Source organism: Musca domestica, unplaced genomic scaffold, assembly GCF_030504385.1.
Source record: "Musca domestica strain aabys unplaced genomic scaffold, Musca_domestica.polishedcontigs.V.1.1 172, whole genome shotgun sequence".
Lineage (NCBI taxonomy): Eukaryota > Metazoa > Arthropoda > Insecta > Diptera > Muscidae > Musca > Musca domestica.
In genome coordinates this window covers 1,136,284-1,156,613 of record NW_026712232.1, presented here as the reverse complement: position 1 = coordinate 1,156,613, position 20,330 = coordinate 1,136,284, and the positions used below count along the sequence as shown (strand labels likewise).

Sequence of the window (20,330 nt, the reverse complement as noted above, 5' to 3'; positions counted from 1 at the left end):
AGCGGGGGATCATAAAAGAAATTGCTTTGCAGCAATCGACTGAAAACACGAAATGCAAAATTTTAGAAAACTCGGCAGTAAAATTCGAAAAAATCTTGGTTGAGTTGCATAAAAAGAAGAAACCAGTGACGAAAAAGGGTCGACAGTTCAGTTTTCGAAAGCAGGGTTTCCACACACACGAATGCGTAGCAGGGGCTTTTGTGCATCGGAAACTGTAACACGTATCGAACAAATGTGCGAGAAAGGGCAGTCGACTGTAGCACATCTTAGACCTCGAAAAGACCCGAGACGGGAGTAATGTGTATCGCAAATGTCCAGTTCAGGCTTTCGAAAACAGTCGATGTTTCGCGAGACAGTAGTCGTTGTATTCCAATGTAGCATATTCACGTGTGCGATATTACACAGAGCCACATGCGTGACGCTGTGTATGGTAGTGCAGTGCACATAAGTACGTAATACATTGTGCTGGGTCGCCTTTGTGCGACAATGACGGAGACAGCATCGATAACAATAACAACAATTATAATTAATCACGAATGAATTGATGTGCAGTTGAGCACAAACACAAAACACGAAGAGATCTATGTATGTATGTGTGGCTGAAAGAGTGTGTGTGTGTTTGTATATTCATTGTTCGGACCCTGGCAAGTTTAGATGGTCTGACTTCGTACTGCTTCTTCGTATTTCCGCACTGATTGCTTGCGCGTTGCCAACAGGACAGCAGCTCTACGACATAAATGGGGGGGGGGGGGGAAAGAAAGAATGAAAAAAGGAACTTAACAACAAACATGCAGCTTTTGTGTGGGGGCTGTTGTTGCATGTCCTGTGCTTCGTATTCTGGCTTCTTGCAAGGACGATAATGGCAACGACAACAATGGATCGGAACGACACAAAACAAAAAGAGTTGTACTGGAAAAGAGTGACTTCGCAGAAAAAAGTCAACGACAAGCAAGCAAATTAATTAAAAATAGAAAACAATGGCGAACTTAAAAGGTTTTACATTCGTCTCTGGCGAGCTAGCGAGCGAATTGCAGACAATGACAACCTCAAAGCGACTGAGTACGAGCACACAGCACACCAAACCACGGGGACGCACCGGCACCCGCGCCTTTCAAGGCGGTGGTACCATTGCGTTTCGATGGGGGAAGACTTTCAAAACGGCAACCGAAAATGGTTGACACAAATTAAAAGTATCCTTAATGATTTCTGTGTGTGTGTGTGTGTGTGTATGAATGTGTGTGTTTGTATATTGTTCCCTGTGCCTGCGTGTGTGGCATTCAAGCTGGATACATTTTCTATTTTTGCGGTTGATAGACCACTTCAGATAAATATGATTTAATTTCCTAATCAAAAATTCCGAACAAAAGACGCTAACGGTTGCGCCAGCCTCCTCGGTCGCTGTCAGTTGCCGTACGCCGTGCGGACGCTATTATTCCATTTGTAACTGGTAATGGCAACAACATAACGAGTGCGATATGGAGCCAGGAAACACTTTGCCTGGCAAGCCCACCACTCACTCAGCCGAGGCGAGAGCATAGTATCGTAACCATCGTCGCAACAACGTTTCCAATTCCACAAAAAGCTTCCACATCCAGCGTGCCCGAGTAACAATTGGATTTTAGAGTTTGTTATTTCTCTTGTTTCCGGCCGCTGCCAAGAAGTAAGGGTGTTTGTCAAGTACCCATCGTTCCCCGTACTTATTATTAGGTTGTCCTCGGCAGTCGCCAACAAAGGCAGAAGGATGGCATCCCGTTCAAAAACAGCCTCAGCCCTGGCAAGTCGTTAAAAACTCGGTGAATCCACAACCGACGACCGAGGGAACGAATCAGCCAGCCAACAATGACGTGATTGGAAAATGCCCATTTCCCCCTGAAACTTGCCTTGTTCGAAAAGCGAAATACAACAACAATATGTTTTCATTATTTGAGCCAGACATTCCAACAAAACAAAATGAATGAGCCAAAAAACGCTCTTTGTTTGTTTAGATATTTTTTGTGCGTGCGTGTGAGTGTGCTGTTGGTTTGTTGCTGCACTTACCCCCCCAGCCCACAGACCGCAAAATATACATTAAATACTTATCAGAGTAACAATAACAATAACAGTAACAGCAACAACAACAAAACAGTGGAAACAACAATGCCAATAACAGATACAACAATAAACTATTACTTACTATCATAATTGAAAAAGAGGACGGACGACATTGATTGGGCTTCAAGTGGAATTGCCGCGCAGATGGTGGATCGGCGGATGAGTGAATGGATACACTCGAAACACAAAAACACAGACGAAAGTGGATCCTTCCGAAGCACATTAGGATTGTTTGTTCTGAAACAAAAATAAAATTCACCTTTTCTTTCCCTGAAACCGAACCGGAGTCCAAAATGTGTGTACTTGAGGCGACTATAAGGCTTGGGTGCGGACAATTAGGGCATTGGCGAATTTGCTAAATTTTTTTGAAAACCCTTTAAACATAATATTCAAATTTGGAAGTAACACATTTGTTACCTCAGAGTACTTATATAAATAAAACAATATATATATATATATATATATATGTATATATATATATATATATATATATATATATATATATATATATATATATATATATATATATATATATATATATATATATATATATATATATATATATACATATATATATATATATATATATATATATAAGCATTATTATTACTATTTCTCCAATTTGTATGTTGGAGTTCGTTTTCTTTTTCAACTGGCAAGAAATTTACATTTACTTCCACGTCTTTCTACCCTCTATCAAGAAAGACAAAAGTGTTTCTATGCAACTAATCGATCTAGTTTTTTTTAGAGGAGCTTCATAATGAGTTACAAATTATGTAACCATAAAATTGTGAAGATGGGTCCACGGTTAGGCATAGTCCCTATATAAGGGTGCATTCGGAAATTTTAAGATTTAAGGTACATTTTTAATTTAAATGGGCTGAAATTGGTCAGTTGGTATTCTTAATGGATACGTGATGTCCTTGCAAAATTATGTTAATATCCACAATTTCATATGGCTACCATGGAACCCTACCCCTGATTTTATTTCATTGAATGTTCTTACGTATGTTTCCATTCGATTATGCTGAAACTTAGATTTCTTGTTTGGGATAGGATAACAAATTGATGTGCCAACAATTTTCAACATTGGACATGTTTCTAATATAGTTCCCATAGAGACCTATCCCCGATTTGAAGAATTTTTCATTGTTCAACAGATTTTGATGAAAACTGAAAACAAAATATACCTTCCACCAAAAAAAAAATCAAAAAGCGACGTTTTGAAACTGTAGTGGGATAGATATATATGCAGCGAAACCAATTTTTCGTAATCTAAAAACTTTTTTCAGTATTATGGGAAAAAAGTTTGAGAGTGCCAAGGAATGTCAACCTCTTTTGAAAGTATACTCCGAAATAGTTGACCAAATTTACCAAATTTTTATTTATTGGCATTCGAGAATGAGCTGACCTGTTGGCTTACTCAATCCGATCTTACTCAGTGAGAGCATTTCTCCCCCTATACTTTTATTTGTCCATGTATCCACTTTTGTTCCGCCACCTATATTGAAATGACCACGATGCGTTCGTTAAAGTCTCTGGAGGAATGTAACTCGTTTTAGGACCAACTACTAGGCTGATTAAGAGCGACTGACAAATGTTCGCCAATGAAGGTAAGAATTTAAATATTGTTAAGTTGATGAAAATCAAACGAAAATACTGCTCGGCTCGCCCTCTACACTTCCTGCTGTGACAGAGCCATTTTACATAAATGCCCATCTAAGAGCCATTGCCGCATTATTGCAATGTCAAAGTTTAACACTTGAAACGATGGCTTTGCTACATTAACAAACAAACAACAACAACAACAACAATAACAACAAATGAAAAACCAAGCCTAACAAAAGACTCGCAAAGGGCTCATTATTTTATTCAGTCAAATATTTCAACGAATAAAAGCCCCGGCACACACACACACACATACATACATGCATGCAGAGAAGCAGCCGCACAATGGAAGTCACATCGAACAAAGCGCTAAATGGAAGGCTGAAAGGCACTGCTCGGCGTTGCACAAAAAATGGCGGTGCGAATTTCCTTTGGGAGCCAAATTTGAAATAAAAAATAACATCGGCCATTCAACGGCATGAACAACTCCGATGAAACTGAAAGGATCTGAAGGGTGCTTCAGAAAATCCAAACCGAGTTGTGCTGCCGGCAGTCGGCATTCGCTGCTCGACACTCGATCTTAATGTTGCGATTTCAACTGTCATTAATTACAGTCAACTTTTGTCCAACTTTGTTTCGAGTACTTTAATTTCTGTTCATTTGTTGAGTACAACATTTGTGATTAATTAAATCCACGCGAGCGTCAATTGGAAGTCGAAACTTTTTTAAATTATTTTCCCAAGTACAGAATACAATAACAACAACCACAAACATAATTTGCTAATGTAGCAGCAAGTGTCTCCTGGACAAGTGTCCACAAAACAAGGAAAGCAATACTACCGAAAGTGTCTGCCACGATTCGGAGGCTTTACAAATCTGCACTCCAGACAGATTAGTCTTAGCCTTAGGTAGAAGCTGCATTAACATATGTGGCAAAAGTGGCATTTTAAAGGCCAGCCTGCTCTTCGAGCAAATAATACTTTTCAGATATAACAAGTGAATATGCGGCTAAGTTCGCCCGGGGCAGATCTTTCACTACTTTCCACCATTTGGAAGGAAATTGCAAAATGTTAAAAAATGCCTCTTTAATTATTCCGATGTATCTGTCATACAAACTAGTATCCATTATGAACACCAAATTCCTGCCTTAAAATAATTTCGTTGAATAATGTCGCTTAAATTATCGAAATATCGAATATAGGGAGGTACCGGTATATCGGGCTATACGAAGAGGTTGATCTGTACACGTGCCCATTGCGAACTCCAAATTATAAATTTGAAATAATTCCGTTAAAAATGTGGCTAAAATCGTAAAAACACCGAATATCGAGAAGTACAGTTGCTTGAGTGCGATACGAAAACGTGGACCTGTATAAATGATTTTCCGTCATAGAAGGGATCACCCATCACGAATTCCAAATACCAAATTCTGAAAAATTCTGATGAAAAATGTGGCACTACAATTTCCCACGTTTTGGGATTACTACAAATACCTGTTTCGAAGTACATTTGCCTATCTTTAATATTGTTACCCCTATCTTGAGGTTAAGAGACGTGCAGATAGACGGACATCACTAAATCAATAAAGGTTCAAGCCGACTTTCAAATTGGGATGTACCAGCAGAAGGCGTTACAATAAAGTGTGGGCCTGTGTGCCAATACGGGACACAAGTCTCAAGGTGTCAAACCTCCTCCGAATTTTAATATCACGTAAAGTCCCAGAAGGTATTGCCATGCAATGTAGTAAACACCCACCATCTCTTTGCCCTGACAAGCCAGTACCTTCCTTTCCATGACTCCAATATGCGATATGTTGAATTTAAAGGTATTCCATTGTGCTGATGTTAATGATGGAACTGGGACTTGCCTCTGCCATTCGGACGGGAGATGAACAGAAACTGCCTGGCGATTTAGAAATAAAAAAATTAGTATTAGGGGGCATTGTTCGGCTGGAAGCTAACATTCCCTATGGCTTCGAAGTTTTGCAAATGACTGCGGCAGTAACAACAACTAGGGACGAGCATTTACATTGACTCGCCGGGCTGGTGGGTGGTGTGCCTGCTATGCCCCAGGGCTTTGGAGTGGATTTCGGCTCACTAGTGGAACACATCAACCAGATACGAGTTTATGAAAAAAGTTTCACAATGAAAACTGACGTACAATGAATGGCTCGAAAACAAACAGACTTGAATGGCAATGGAACACCGAACAATTGATTAGAATTCAATTCAATTCAATTGAAAGTTGAGTTTAGTTCGTAGCCATCGATGGGGTTTTGTGTTCGCAGGGATTGTTTGGGTTTCTTCGTTCCATTATTTTGATTTTTCGATTATTGTTTTTTTACACAGTGGCGGTGAGTGGCAGGGCGTCGGGAGTGGGGGTGGTGGTGGAGAACGATGCTATTGTGTGCTCCCTTCACATTGTTCGTTATTCTTGGGGTTGTATGGAAACTTATTATCCCAACGTGCAATTGACAGGTGTATCTGTCAAAATGAAAGCGGGTTGCTTAGGCCATTGTTGATGCAGTGAATTTGCGTAACAATGTCTCTGTCGGTGTGTATGTGTGTCGCCACGATGTATGTACCTCGGCCATCTCGAAGCTTTCATTATAGTACTATGAAATTTCCATTTATCCGATCAATCAGACTCCATAATTTAAAAGGATGGTTATGCGCCATATTCGCTTACTTTCGCCGATAGAAAAATGTTCGTCTTGATAAACTATTGATTGTTGTTCCGTTCGACATTACCTGAGAAACATAACATAACATTTTCCCGGCATGTTATGATGACTTCTCACGTTGAGTTTTTTTGCGAATGAGGAGAATGGGGGGGAAAATTATTGAAAACAAGCAAAGAAGCACGAGGCAAAACTAAGTATTTAAAAGAAACGGGATTAAATATTCAAACAAGTTGAAACATGCCCGTAAAATCGGTACTGTTATATGAGGTCATACCATAAAGCGAAACAAGGGGGCTATACGAAAATGTGGACCAATGTGGTGGTTCATTTACGATTTTGACCTGCCTATCAACAAAATACACATCCACTGAGAACCTGAATTGACAAAACACCGTTTTTAACTTGAGAAATGGGTTTAAGCCTCTTAGACACTCGGCGGTTCATTATATGCAGGTTAAACAAAAACGCCGGTCGAAATTTTTGATGTTGAACAGCGTTGCCATGTTTGTTCGTGCCGTACCGTAGTATTTAGTTGTTGCAAATTAATTAGGCTTAGTTCCATTATTGTTGTTTTTATATGGGGATATTCTCCCCAGGAGTTATTTTAAAAAATAACTCCTATGGCAAAAAACTTTTTTTTTTTTAAATAGATGTCCTGATTCATGCCAGAGTTAATTTTAACTAAAGGCATCCTTATTAAATAAACAACAATTTTTGTCGATTTTAGGTTAACAAGTAAAACAATACGCACAATTCATGATACACAAATTACAAGGTAGGCCAGGTTGATCAAATGTGAAAAATGCAGCACTGAAGCTAGAGCCTTGTATCTTGAAATTAACTAATAGCGAATGCAGCAAGCCGTTTTTTTTATTTGACACTTTTTCACAATGTTTTAGTGTAAGAGAATATCGAGATATCGAATCTCCAATATGACTAACTTTTTCATAAGTTCGCTGCCAAAACGCTGACAATTTCTTTCCAAAAGTTGTAAATTAGATTTTAAATAGAATTTGAAACTGAGAATTTTTAGATAAAATGTTTGCAAAATATCTACCATTTCGAGTATTGCAATAATTTTCGTTAAAATTGTTTTTTGTTTTCTTTTGTCAGTTTTTGTGCATTAATGCATTAATATTGTCACCATAACTCAATGCCACTCGTCCAGGCTAGATGTGAGTGTAGAAATGACGTCTTAGATTATTCAATGTTGACCATCCACCCAACTCCCAGCTGCCTCTTTCAATGGCATCTTCACCTGTTCGGTGACACGATGCCATAAGAATGCAAGCAAACGGAGCAGTCTCGAGTCTCCGCCCCCAATTTATGGCAGCGGACAGGCAATTGATATGTTAATAATTGTTCGTAAGTGTGATTGTAATGTGAGTGCCTTTTTGCGGCGGCTGTGGGGATTTCCATCCGTTGTGGCATAAACTGACGTCTAGGATCCTTTATGAAGTGGTTGGACGTCCTTTTCTGTTTAATCACAGGCTGGGGTGAATGTTATATATGTGTGTATGTATGTTAAAATGTATCAATAAATACGAAGCAATGACAATGTCCTCATGTTTGACACAGATTGGAATAAAAATAGAGAGTAAAAGCACCTAGAGGTTTATCTTCTGAGGAATTTGGGAATACGCTATATTTACCCGTTCTATTTGTCCTCATTGTGCCAATCGGTTTGCATTTGTAGTGTATCCTACGGCAATGTTTTGCCGGAGACTAGTTTCCACTATCCTGGAAATTCTTTAATACTGTAATAAGTTTGGCATCCTGGCTTACATTATTTTATTCTATTTGTTATCATTAGGTGCTGAATGGAAACTGCTGACGGAAGACGAAAAACGTCCCTTTATTGATGAAGCCAAGAGATTGCGGTAAGGCATGGGCCAGATGTAGAAAGTTCACGATTTCCAATTTTTATTTTTTATTTCTATTTTAGAGCAATGCACATGAAAGAACATCCAGACTATAAATACAGACCCCGAAGGAAACCCAAAGCGCTCCGGAGAGATGGCTATCCATATCCCATGCCATATCCATCGGTTCCCGTGGAGGCCCTTCGAGCTGGTAAGTTCATTTGATTTTGGACTGATGGTGTCATTGCAAATCATGGAATGGCCATAGCTGAATATTAAACAGGAAGGAGAAGTTTTAGGAAGATGGCACAAAGAAGAGCCCGAAACGGAAGCAAAGAAAATCCATATATCAATCGACTGGGCAGTTGACAAATAACTATCTGACACTGGGTTGTGAGTGGAACACGAATTGAATGGGGCAGACGACCGCTCCTTTTCCCTCCATTGACATTATATTATATTCGAAGTTGGCTCAACATACATTCTGTCTATTTCGTCTGCCCTAGTAGATGACTTGGCGCGAGCAAAGAGGATGACGATGTGTAATTAGCATTTTCCCAGCGTCAGCATTAAATCGAGTTACAGTTGTCGTTGCAAACTCTGGCATGTTAGTGTCCTGCTTCGGAACTATTGTGATTTGCATGAGTCCAACAATGCCATGGCCATAGCCATAGCCATGGCGACCAGACAAGAATGGATAGGCTGTTTTGTATTGTTTTGTTTTGGAAACTGACAAAAAAAACACAAAAACTTTCTTAAGCAGTGAATACGAGATGTAGTCGCTGTTGGAAAGAAAAGAGCTGAATCACAAACACAATTAGATGAAGTCAGCGATTTATATTCAAACCATTTTCGGACGGCCCATTCTACATTTAATTGTTATCTTAAGAACCAATTTTCTGGACCGAGTGACTGAGTGGTAAAGACATAAACTATTGAACGCCTTCTTTCTTGCAGGAATTACTCCGAGTTATTTTGCGCCGGGACCAGCAGCGGCAGCGGCTTATCATTTGGGCAGCCATTTGACGCAAACCAACCCGCCAACATCACAGGTGAGTGCAAGTTGAAACAGTCAGGAGAAGGGTTACCGACATACCAATTATCTCAAGTGCTCTCTACGCCGTGGAAACTGTTTGGGCCAGAAGCGTTTCAGTTAGAGGAAACGCACAATTATTTCTGATGTACTCCGGTCTGGGATTTCTCCGTTGTGCCACGTTTCGTCCGGCCAACCAGGGACAGTTGAACGGTAGCAATACACCTCCACCTCCACTCACAACAACAACAACAACAGTAACCGTTCAAGAGTTGCCCATCGATCAGCAGAAGATACGTTTGAATGCTGCCTCATTGTCTCCTCTGTGTCCGCCTTTGTCCGCTAACGCACCTGCAAATTATTTCGATGATTGTTTAATAACATAATTTTCTACCCACTTTTTGACGCCCACTTAAACAGGCAGCCAGCCAGCCAGCAGAACCAGCCGCACCGGTTCATAGCTGCTCACGAACGTCACGGCTTTTATCCTCCAAGTGTTGATCGGCACTAAATTTCAGCGAGTCATCCAAGCTCACGATTGCTAACAAGAGTGTTTAGCCACTCATTGAGCTGGTAACACCTTGTTATTTTTCAATTATAACCATTTAAATAGACTCATGCACATGAACATGCCCCTTGCCACAGGGAGGGAGCATGCATGTGCACCATGCATGCATGCATGAACAAACATACACACACGCTCCAGCTCCTCTGTTTGATATCTACATGTGAATGTGTGGGTACTTTGATGCGACACCAACCATCCTTTTAGTCGTAATCCGAATGACACAAGTACGTGGAATTGGCGACTCTTCCTTCTTGTCGCATTGTCCTGACAGCCTAAAAGGATGTCAGCTGCCTTTCAAAGAAAAGCCTGGTGCTTTATAGCCGAAGCGTGAAAAATGAACTGAGTAGTACCTCCAATGCACCCGACTGTCAATTTGAACACGTCGCCTGCTTTGCTGCCACACACCTAGAGGAACCGTGTAAGAGCCCAACAGGCAGTGGCTGTCTCCATTGCAGCCAGCGCATACCGTATATACATATGTGTACAAGTATAGTTGTTCTGCAGCACTTTGTGGGGCGGTTGGAACTCCCGTGGCAAATAATCTTCATCGTAATGTCATAACGAGGACCCACTCTCCATGTACTTCGGGCGGGAGCTATTGGCACTCAGACAATGTGACAGCCTTGTTAGTGCGGTGCATGGCGGCCTATTCATTAGCAAGCTATTAAAATCCATGACTGTTGCTTGGCTTTGTTGGCCATGCCATGTGCAGAACAACAATGGGTCCTGAACATCCAAGACAAGGTTGCCGGGATCGGGAGGACTGCAACATGGGCTTCAGCTGGCCCGACGGGTTTCCTTGAGCGAAGCCGCCAGAGCCCAGCAAAACATTAGAGGTCACATTCGTCAGCCGCCAGTCACCAGTCTCCAGCGTGGTGTTTACATCAACACAATTAATTGATTACTGCAATCACAATATTTGTTGTTACAATTCCCAATTCCCAAACTGTTTCGAATTGTAATTGCGTGGATAAAAACAACATTGAACCGTATTAAGTGCGAGTGTGTGTGTGTTCGGCGTGCGAGTGTGGGACTGGCTGGGCGGATGTTGTGTCGTCGCGAGTGCAAACACACTGATGAAACCGGAGAAGATGATGATGTGTTAACAATGTAATTATAGCCTCGACACCCTTGCCCGGAGGAGGGTAGCGTTTTCTGCATGTTCACCAACATGTGAGAACGTTTCGTAAGAAGCCACCCCTGGCTGGGCTGCTTCGCTGTAGACACAGCCTTGATTTGGCAACGATGTCTGTGCCCGAGTGTTGTTGTAGCAGCGGACGCAAATAATAGGGGGAACAAACGTTTTAAATAAATGCGATTACATTGCAATAAAATTGTATTTGTGTTTATTCCCATTGTCCTCGGGTCTGTGTTAGAGAACCTGCTACGATTCGGATTGTTTGCCTTCCCACTTGAGTTTTTAATTGCGGCCAAAGGATTCAATCCCAGCAATGTTGTTTAGTGTTTGCGGATGGTGTGCTACGGGGCGGGTGACAAGACGACCAGGGGTGGTTGCCGGCTGCTCGGCGAAACTGTTTCCAAATCCTATTAAGTAGAGTGTCATCATGCACAATTAGAAACCGTGTCTGTCCGACCGCCAATATGGTCGGCCGCATTGTTAATTTCGAAATCCCCAAAATGTAAAACGATACCCATTGTCCGCGCCCGCTTCAATTGCCGCTTATGGCTTTCAATTATTTAAGCATGTTGTTTTATGCATTGATGCGAACAATGTGTTGTGTTGTTGGGCAAAGTTGAAACAGATTGTCGAATAGACGACTGTGCGCATTAACCCCGACTATGTGTATTAATCCCTTTCACATCTCTTTTTTGTCTTACAGAGCTCGATTTCGGCGCAAATGGAGGTACCGAAATTCGCCTTGGATCGCAATTCGTATCTGGGCTCTGCTGCATCAGCTGGATCTTTGTATGAATCGTCTAAGGCCGCCCAGGCCAGTGCGGCTTACAGTGCCTACTTGGATCCCAGTGTCCTGACCAAGGCCTATTTTGACTCCAAAATGTATCAGGACCGAGCGGCCAATTATGCCTTTGACATATCGAAAATATACGGAGCTCAGCAGCACAACACATCGGCAGTAGCCGCGGCTGCGGTGCACCAGCATCACCAGCAACAGCAACACCTACTCAACGGCCTGGGTATTCCGAGTCCACACAGCAACAACAACAACAACGCTTCATCGAATAGCACGACCAACTTGGAAGAACGCGACACATCCCCGTCACACCTTGAGTCCGGTGGGAACAACAATGCCAGTGGCATTGGCGGACTGGCCGACTCCAAATCACATCTCCACTCCCCCAATGACAGTCAGCTGGAGTATTCCCAGTACGGCCAGTACAACCAGGGCGGCGGGAACTTCCAAAATAATGGCCTCTCTGCACCAGCGCCCACGGCCAACAGTTCGTCAGTGTCGTCGGCCAGTAGCGGTGATTTTCGAAGGCCGCTGACAGTCATATTCTGACCGCCCTCCGAGGAATGTGAAGAACTGAATCTGTCCATCACACATTGAAGCAACCACACTTGCATCTACGCCAAGACCAAGTACAAAGCCGATTTCATAATTAAGGATACAGCGACGGACAGTGACGTGTCTGTGAGAAGAAGCGAGAGTCCCCTTTGCACTCTCCCTCTCTGTACATCGACAAGAATTGACTTAGATGAACATTTTTACAACGATCAGAGCGAAATCAAATCACACAATACATACAAACAAATGTATTAACTCGCAAAGCTGAGATTACCATACCCCTCACTCACCGCACGCACACACACACACACACATAGAACCACAATCAATGTAGGAACATATATTTGTACTATTTTAATTGTACTCCATCGACATACATACGTACATAACTAGCATTTAAGTTGTAATCAAAATGTCATACTCATGCACCCAACCCAGTACAGTCCAGTCCAGTCCTCGAAACTACACTGGAAACGCACACCCCGACAACAAATGTACTTCGAGCATGTACTTCTAATAGCGTAGACTTCTAGGCAAATTGTAGATTATTAATTATGAACTAATTTATTTGTATGTAGGTGTATGCATACGTATGTATATATATATAAGTAAGACACTGGAACATATGTTTTCACTGTTACTCCATTGCATAGGTCCCAACACACGATGTGTAAATAAAGAACGTATTCATTTCATATTTTGCAAAAGAAAAGGGTCTGTTCTTTTATTTCTCCATTAGGATGTAAGTTGGTTTCGATAACCGGTCGAAAGAATTCTTTGCAACCCAAGACACGAACCCAAAATGGTCAACTCCGCCATACCCAACATTGGTAAAGTAACGGGGGTTGGATTCTACCACAGACAGAGCCAGAGTGTGTTGTAATCAGCGTTCGAAAATAAACAGTACACTAACATAGTGTACTGTTCCGGTACAGTATCACTAAAAAAATTGTAGCGGTAGTGTTCCGGTACACTACCACTAAAAAATATTTTAGTGATACTGTACCGGAACACAACGATGATCGTAGTGTACCGCAGTCGGAACACTAAAAAATCGTAGTGTTCCGCAATCGGAGCATTAAAAAATCGTAGTGTAGCACATGACCACATTAAAAAATCGAAATCATAAAACTGATTTTAAACACTCAGCCATACACTGTAAAATATTTAGTTTTTTACACCAACACTCATTCATTTTTCGGTACCACAAAATAGCAGGTAAATTATTTGCATAATAACCCATTGCAATGCAACCACTAAAATACCCTTTTTCGTGGAAAATTTCAATTTTGAATGGTTAAATACAAATTATTATGACTTCAGATTTGGTCCTTTTTTATTCTTTCTACCTAGTCCCATATTTTTCTACTTTCTTCAATCTTTCAACCAATCTAAACATACATGACAAATAAAATAAATCCAGCTTTTATTTTCATAATATTGAATTATGCTAGTAATTTTTGCATTATCAAAAACATAAAACATCTAATTTTTCTCACAAATCGTAAACAACACATATGTGGTACACTACCGATACATTATTTTTTTAGTGTTCCGCCATGCGGTACACTACGATTTTGTAGTGCTCCGACTGCGGAACACTACGTTTTTTAGTGCTCCGACAGCGGTACAGTACGATTCTTGTTGTGCTCCGGTACAGTATCACTAAAATATTTTTTAATGGTTGTGCTCCGGTACGGTACATTATCTTAGTGTACCACTCCACCTCGGAACGGTACAGAACACTACGGTACAGTACCATACTGTTTATTTTCGAACGCTGGTTGTAATACCTATCTAGTAAACAGCGTTCGAAAATTAACAGTATGGTATTGTACCGTGTTCTGTACCGTTCCGAGGTTGGGTGGTACACTAAGATAATGTACCGTACCGGAGCACAAGCCTTAAAAAATATTTTAGTGATACTAAACCGGAGCACAACGAGAATCGTACTGTACCGCAGTCGGAGCACTAAAAAACGTAGTGTACCACATGGCGGAACACTAAAAAAATAATGTACCGGCATTGTACCACATATGTTTTGTTTACGATTTGTGAGAAAAATTAGATGTTTTTGATAATGCAAAAATTATTAATACAATTCAATATTATGAAAATAAAAGCGGAATTTAATGTATTTGTCATGTATGCTTAGATTGGTTGCAAAATTGAAGAAAGTAGAAAAATATGGGAATGGGTAGAAAGAATAAAAAAGTACAAAATCTAAAGTGATAACAATTTGTATTTAACCAGTGAAAATTGAAATTTTTAATTTTCCGCGAAAAGGGGTATTTTAGTGGTTGCATTGTAATGGGTTATTATGCAAATAATTTACCTATTGTACTAGTAGTTGTAAAAAACTAAGTATTTTACAAAGTATGGCTGAGTGTTTAAAATCAGTTTTATGATTTCGATTTTTTTAATGTGGCACACTACGATTTTTTAATGCTCCGATTGCAAAACACTACGTTTTTTTAGTGTTCCGACTCCGGTACACTACGATTTTACTGTTTATTTTCGAACGCTGCTAGTAAACAGTTCAGACCAAAAATTGACCTCTTGGTGGTGGGCTACGTTGGTGGATTCAGCGTAAAGTGTATTATTCCGAAAATGGGGAAAACAAATAGCATCAAGCTTATTGTAAGACAAGTTGTTTGTATTTCTAGCCCGGTCAAATGTATCGATTTGGCTTAAAATGTGTGTTTAGGCTAATTTGGGGTTAGAGAACCATCTTACATGGGGCTATTATAAACAGTTGCTTTAAACTTTTTAATATATGTATTATTTGGGTTTTAACCTCTCAAATTAAAACCTCTGGCTGAAAAATGGGATCAGGGTTTTTTGAAACACTATAGATCGCCCGGTACATGAACCTGTAAAATTGTGCCACATATGTGAGCCAGATCTTTGAATTATTATACTTTAAAAACTATGCATTAAAGACTAAAACCACGGGCCGGCAACGCAGACCGGGCCATATATAATCGCATAATCGATATAGCATGTTATGCCGATCAAGAATATTCATACATATATTTCTTTTTGTGAGTTCTAAAATTCATATTTCGAAGTATAACAAACGGGATGAAAAGACACGTTTTGGCGAAAACTATGACATGGTTTTCAAAAGGTAATAAGTAAGCCCAAGCACGAACGCAAAATAATCTCCTCCACCATACCCAAATTTGGTAAAATAACGAGGGGTTGGACTCTACCACCGACATAGCCAGAATGTCTTGTGACACCTCTCTAGTAAACTGCTCAGAAATATTAAAAAATGTCTATAATGTGGCCGGGGGCTACGTTAATGGGTTCAGTGTAAAGAGCATTATTCCGAAAATGGGAAAAAACAAGCTTCAAGCTAATTCTAAAAAAAAAGTTGTTTGGATTTGTGGCCCGGTCAAAATTATGCATTACAGCGTTACCTTAAATTCGACTTAGTAGTGTACACAAACATTTACCTTCGCCACTGTGGTAAAATGTTTTGTTCGCCCGTATTGCCCAAATGCGGGAGATCCATATCTTTAAATCTACCCATTAATTGATCATTTTCAGAATTCTCCAATTGGTATATTTTCTAATTAGAAACATTGAAATTATTTGTATAAATCATTTCTAATTTCAACACAAAAACAATTCGTCCAATTGTCAATGTTAAAAATTTTCAACTGAAAAATTTTGTACGTCCGACGTATTTGGGTAACATCAATATAAATACATGTGTTTCACTTGTGTGGTGAAATGTGTCGAATTTTAAGTAACGCTGTTACAATCAAAGCAATTAGCAATGTGGTGGACAAGTCAAGACACAAACCCAAAGTTAGTACATACCACCATCCCCAACTATGGTAAGGTAACTGGGGTTGGAATCTGCGCAAAATGTACTCTCCCGACTGTTGATAAGCTTTGGCGAAAAGCATCACCTATCTTTAAAAAGAGTTTTGTAGAAAGTAATAAAATGTGTAAATTCCCAGTGTTGTTCGATTTGTAACCAGTTTACAAATCGAACAACCAAACCGGTTTCAACAGAGTGACCATAGATGGTCTGTCAGAAATTGTGACGTATATTACAATAGTCGTAAACCTAGGTTAATAACAGAGGGCTGCAACGAGTATGCAAAAATTCAAGCACACTCGGTTTCTTACATGATTTTTGTTGATGCAGTCGTTTAGTTTGATCTGAATGAAATGACCGTTTTCGCTTCTGATCGAATCGAACGCTCAGTTTGAATCACTTCATTCACGATCAAACATGAGCGTTCGAGACGGTTTGATGTGATCAGCAACATGAGTTGATCAAACACATGAATGTAAATGAGCAATCACAACCGTGATTGTCTTCTTTGAATCGAGTTCGCTCAGCGTCATTGTTTATTCAACCATTTAATCAAGTTGGGACAGTTTATTTTGACTTTTTTAATATTTGAAATGGAAGAATATTGCGATAGTGCGACCGAAATTGTTGCAAGTAGAAACTACACAGGTGTAGGTAAACGAAAAGGTCGAAGTTTGTGAAAAATCTTGACCAATATTGTAAAATAAAAAATATTTAAACATTTTTAGTTTTCTTTATTAAAAAATTTAATTTTGTTTTTTTTTTCGAATAAGTTACTGAAGTCTAGCATACCAAAAACACAAATAAAATGAAAAATTGTATGCTTTTTAAATATAATTTGTACCAATTTCTTTAATGGGGACATCTTTTAGTTATGAAATCCTTAGTAAAATTACAATCATGATTTCGCTCAAATTCGAACATTTGTGTTTTAATCAAATCAAATCACTCACTTAACTAGGATAAATCAAACCGATCAGACTCATCATAGATGATCGACCCGTTATGAACAATTCAACATAAGTTCGTAAACAAATAACTCATTTGAGCTGTTTGATTGCGATCACAAAACTTCGATCAATACATGTTTGATCACAACTTTTTCGTTTGGCTGAGTAACTCGAATGAACATGTTGCATCTGACCGACTGATTGAGTTTGATTGTATTTCCACTGTGTGTGATCAAGCCTACTCAATCATACTCATTGCAGCCCTCTGGTAAATAATAAGAGTTTTTGACAGGAACAAGGTTGCTGATGTTTGTCAAGCTTATTATAATTATCGATTTTATCACCTGAGAAATCGTTCCATGCATTTCATAAACAGCAGCCTTCTGTTTCGTTACAGGGAGTAAAGCAACGAATGACCATTTGGCAACAACAAAACATGGGTGCTCAACTCTTGTTCTATGAAAAGCTGAAATGAAAACTTTAATAAAGGCTACAAATGTGAAAGAAAATATTTTACAAAGGAAAAAAAGTTCATTTCATATTTTCGTAGAACAAAAATGCAGCCTCAGGTTTTAAACTCTCTCTAATATAACTTTGAAAGATTTTGACGATTTATGCAAGAAAACTATCCAACTATAGAGAAATTTGGCACAGATCAGTCTTTTGTCTGTGGGCATGTCAAATTCGAAGATGGGCTATATCGGTCCACGATATCGTATAGCCCCCATGAGTACTTTACGCTCTGGAAGATTATTGTCTATATAGGCACCCAAAATATTGAATAGCTCCCATACAACGGTACCCCCCAATATTTGGTACTTTAATGATTTTGGCCACATTTTCCAATGGAATTGCCAGAAAATCCACACAAGAAGTTCTTTCTGAGTACTTTACCCTTTGAAAGAGAATTGTTTATATGGATCCACGATATCGTAAAGCCCCCAACAACGGAACCCCCGATATTCGGTATTTTGATGATTTTAGCCGCATTTTCCAATGGAATTGTCTAAAAATCCATACTAGAAGTTCGTTCCAAGCTCTTTACTCCCCGGAACAAAAATATCTATATCTATCGTATTGCCCACATACAACGGTACCCCCCGATATTCGATATTTGACGATTTTGGAACGTTACTCATCGGAGTTGTTTCAAATTGCGTACCTAGAATAAGTTGCCAGACTGCTCGTACAACATCCCGGCTGCGTCCATTTACATTAATTGAACATTAAGGGAAGCCGTGTTTACACTTCGCGCTATTTACGCCATTTAAAAAGGCAAAGAAACAAAGCACTCGTATTTACACGACTTGTAAGCGTGGAATTCAACCAAAAGAAAAAGGTTGAAAAAAGCGGTAGTTTTATTTTTGATTTGTGCGGGCAGAACATTTAACTAGCATTACCATCCTCGGTGTCAAAGGGAAGAAGGAAATAATCAGTGAATGTCTAGAATAAGACGAGTGGAACAAGAAATTAATAAGCCTGGCAATGCTACCAAATCCATTATTTAAGTAAATACCTCTTTCATGGAAAGAGAGAAGTTTTTGGTGGATGTCGCCGATAAAAGAAATCAAAAGCCCAAAACCAAAGCAAGGATACATATGCTTTGTTCCAGAAACTTCGAGAGACTACTAGTTTTGACATTTTTTTCGATATCATAAATGGAATATCGGTTATCGTGGTAAATTTAACATTTTTAACATTCTTGCAGTCCTGGAACAGACTAATAATATAATTGATTAACTCAGGGGAGTGTGGAGAATGGTTTCGATAGCGGCAACAACAACGATAACTCCCCAGAGTTATTTTGTGATAAGTATTGTGTAGGTGAGAGTTGAGGTACGGGTGATTCGCACGTGTGATGTATAAAAGAAAGAAAATATACAAGAAATAAAACACAAGAAATATTCAGTACGATTCTAATTTAAACTCATAGTTTTATTGGTGTTCTTTCTTTTCAACGACAAATTACCTTCAGTAATTGGGGTGGCGACAGAGGCCGTGTGTTGATGCTTTCGTTTCTACAAGACAAGTGAACGCAATGGTGCGCCAATCAGCATCCGTGATTGATCGAGCAAGGGAAGTTGTGGTGGAACGTCTCGAACTTATACAATAATAGAGTCATATAATATATATAGAAATGGGGTATTTAATTGCTGGTTTGATTTATTATTAACATATTTCTGTAGCGTTTCTAATGCGTTTTTGTCATATCGTTGGCCATCTATTGTCTGATCGAAACATTAAATGGCAACATACATTTTGTCCAATCTTCATAGTTATATGTCTTTGAACAAAGACAAGAAACAAAGACATTCAACTGTAAAGATTGGACAAAACGCATTTTGTCGTTTAATGTCTCGATCGCCGACGGGATCCCAAAATGCATACTAGCTGAACCCGGTGCGCTTCGCCAACCCATTTTGATTTTATATGCATTCAAAACATTATATATACGAATATTTCGTGGTTTAAGAAAAATAACAATAAAACAAATGCAAGAATTTAAAAAATGCAATTATTGCAATACTTTAATGCGTAAACAGACATTCACTCGGTCTACCAACGCGTGAACATGGTAAGAGCAGCTGTTCATGAGAAAATCGTAGACATGACAAATACACGAAGCGTTTGTCCTTCGTATTTACTTATTTCATAGCAAATTTATTAATTTCGGATTTATTAATTTCATAGAATTCGAGGTAGCGACACATTTGTAGTTTTTTAGTGTTAGCCTAATACCGCTGATAAGACGAAAAAGAATATAATTGGGAGATGTATTTTTATCAAAATTTAATTTTAGACTAAATTCCGTCACACCTTCTATATACATAGGGTATTTGGGGCATCACATAAACGAAATCGGCCGAAAAAAAATATATGGGAGATATATCCAAATATCAACGGATTTCAATATTATTTCACACATTTATTATTGTACCGAATTCCGTCACTCATTCCAGATTTCATTGGAATCAGACACATATATCGTGTTTGGTGCATCAAATATGTTAAATAGGCCGAAAATATATATGGGAGCTATATCCGAACCCCAACGGATTTCAATATAATTTGGAAAATTTATTTTCATACCAATTTTCCGTCACTCATTCATGACAAATTATTTTAATTTTTATTGTTAACACATAAATGTTCGTAAGTGCTGATGCATCTGCATGTACGAGTATTCCTCTGCAATGGCGGAGACACAAAA

General features: G+C 39.3%; 2 protein-coding genes across 6 annotated transcripts in view; one reads left to right on the top strand and one right to left on the bottom strand.

Moving 5' to 3' along the window:
* Nucleotides 1-13,046, top strand: part of LOC101891791 (transcription factor sem-2) — an 89,863-nt gene extending 76,817 nt beyond the window's left edge. For all 4 annotated transcript variants that reach the window (XM_059120752.1, XM_020040126.2, XM_005177220.4 and 1 more), the window contains 4 exons: nt 8,196-8,262; nt 8,328-8,455; nt 9,202-9,296; nt 11,687-13,046. In XM_059120752.1, the coding sequence (XP_058976735.1) occupies nt 8,196-8,262; nt 8,328-8,455; nt 9,202-9,296; nt 11,687-12,328 (932 nt within the window). In that variant the 3' untranslated portion in view covers nt 12,329-13,046. The remainder of the gene's footprint in view (nt 1-8,195; nt 8,263-8,327; nt 8,456-9,201; nt 9,297-11,686) is intronic.
* LOC101901235 (uncharacterized) overlaps nt 1-20,330 on the bottom strand; it is a 187,548-nt gene that overhangs the window by 102,960 nt on the left and 64,258 nt on the right. The window contains exon 12 of one of the 2 annotated variants that reach the window (XM_059120749.1): nt 19,837-19,860. The exons of the other annotated variant lie outside the window; for it this stretch is intronic. Within the exon in view, the coding sequence (XP_058976732.1) occupies nt 19,852-19,860 (9 nt within the window). The 3' untranslated portion in view covers nt 19,837-19,851. Of the gene's footprint in view, nt 1-19,836; nt 19,861-20,330 lie in introns of those variants that run through there. 2 annotated transcript variants of the gene reach the window in all.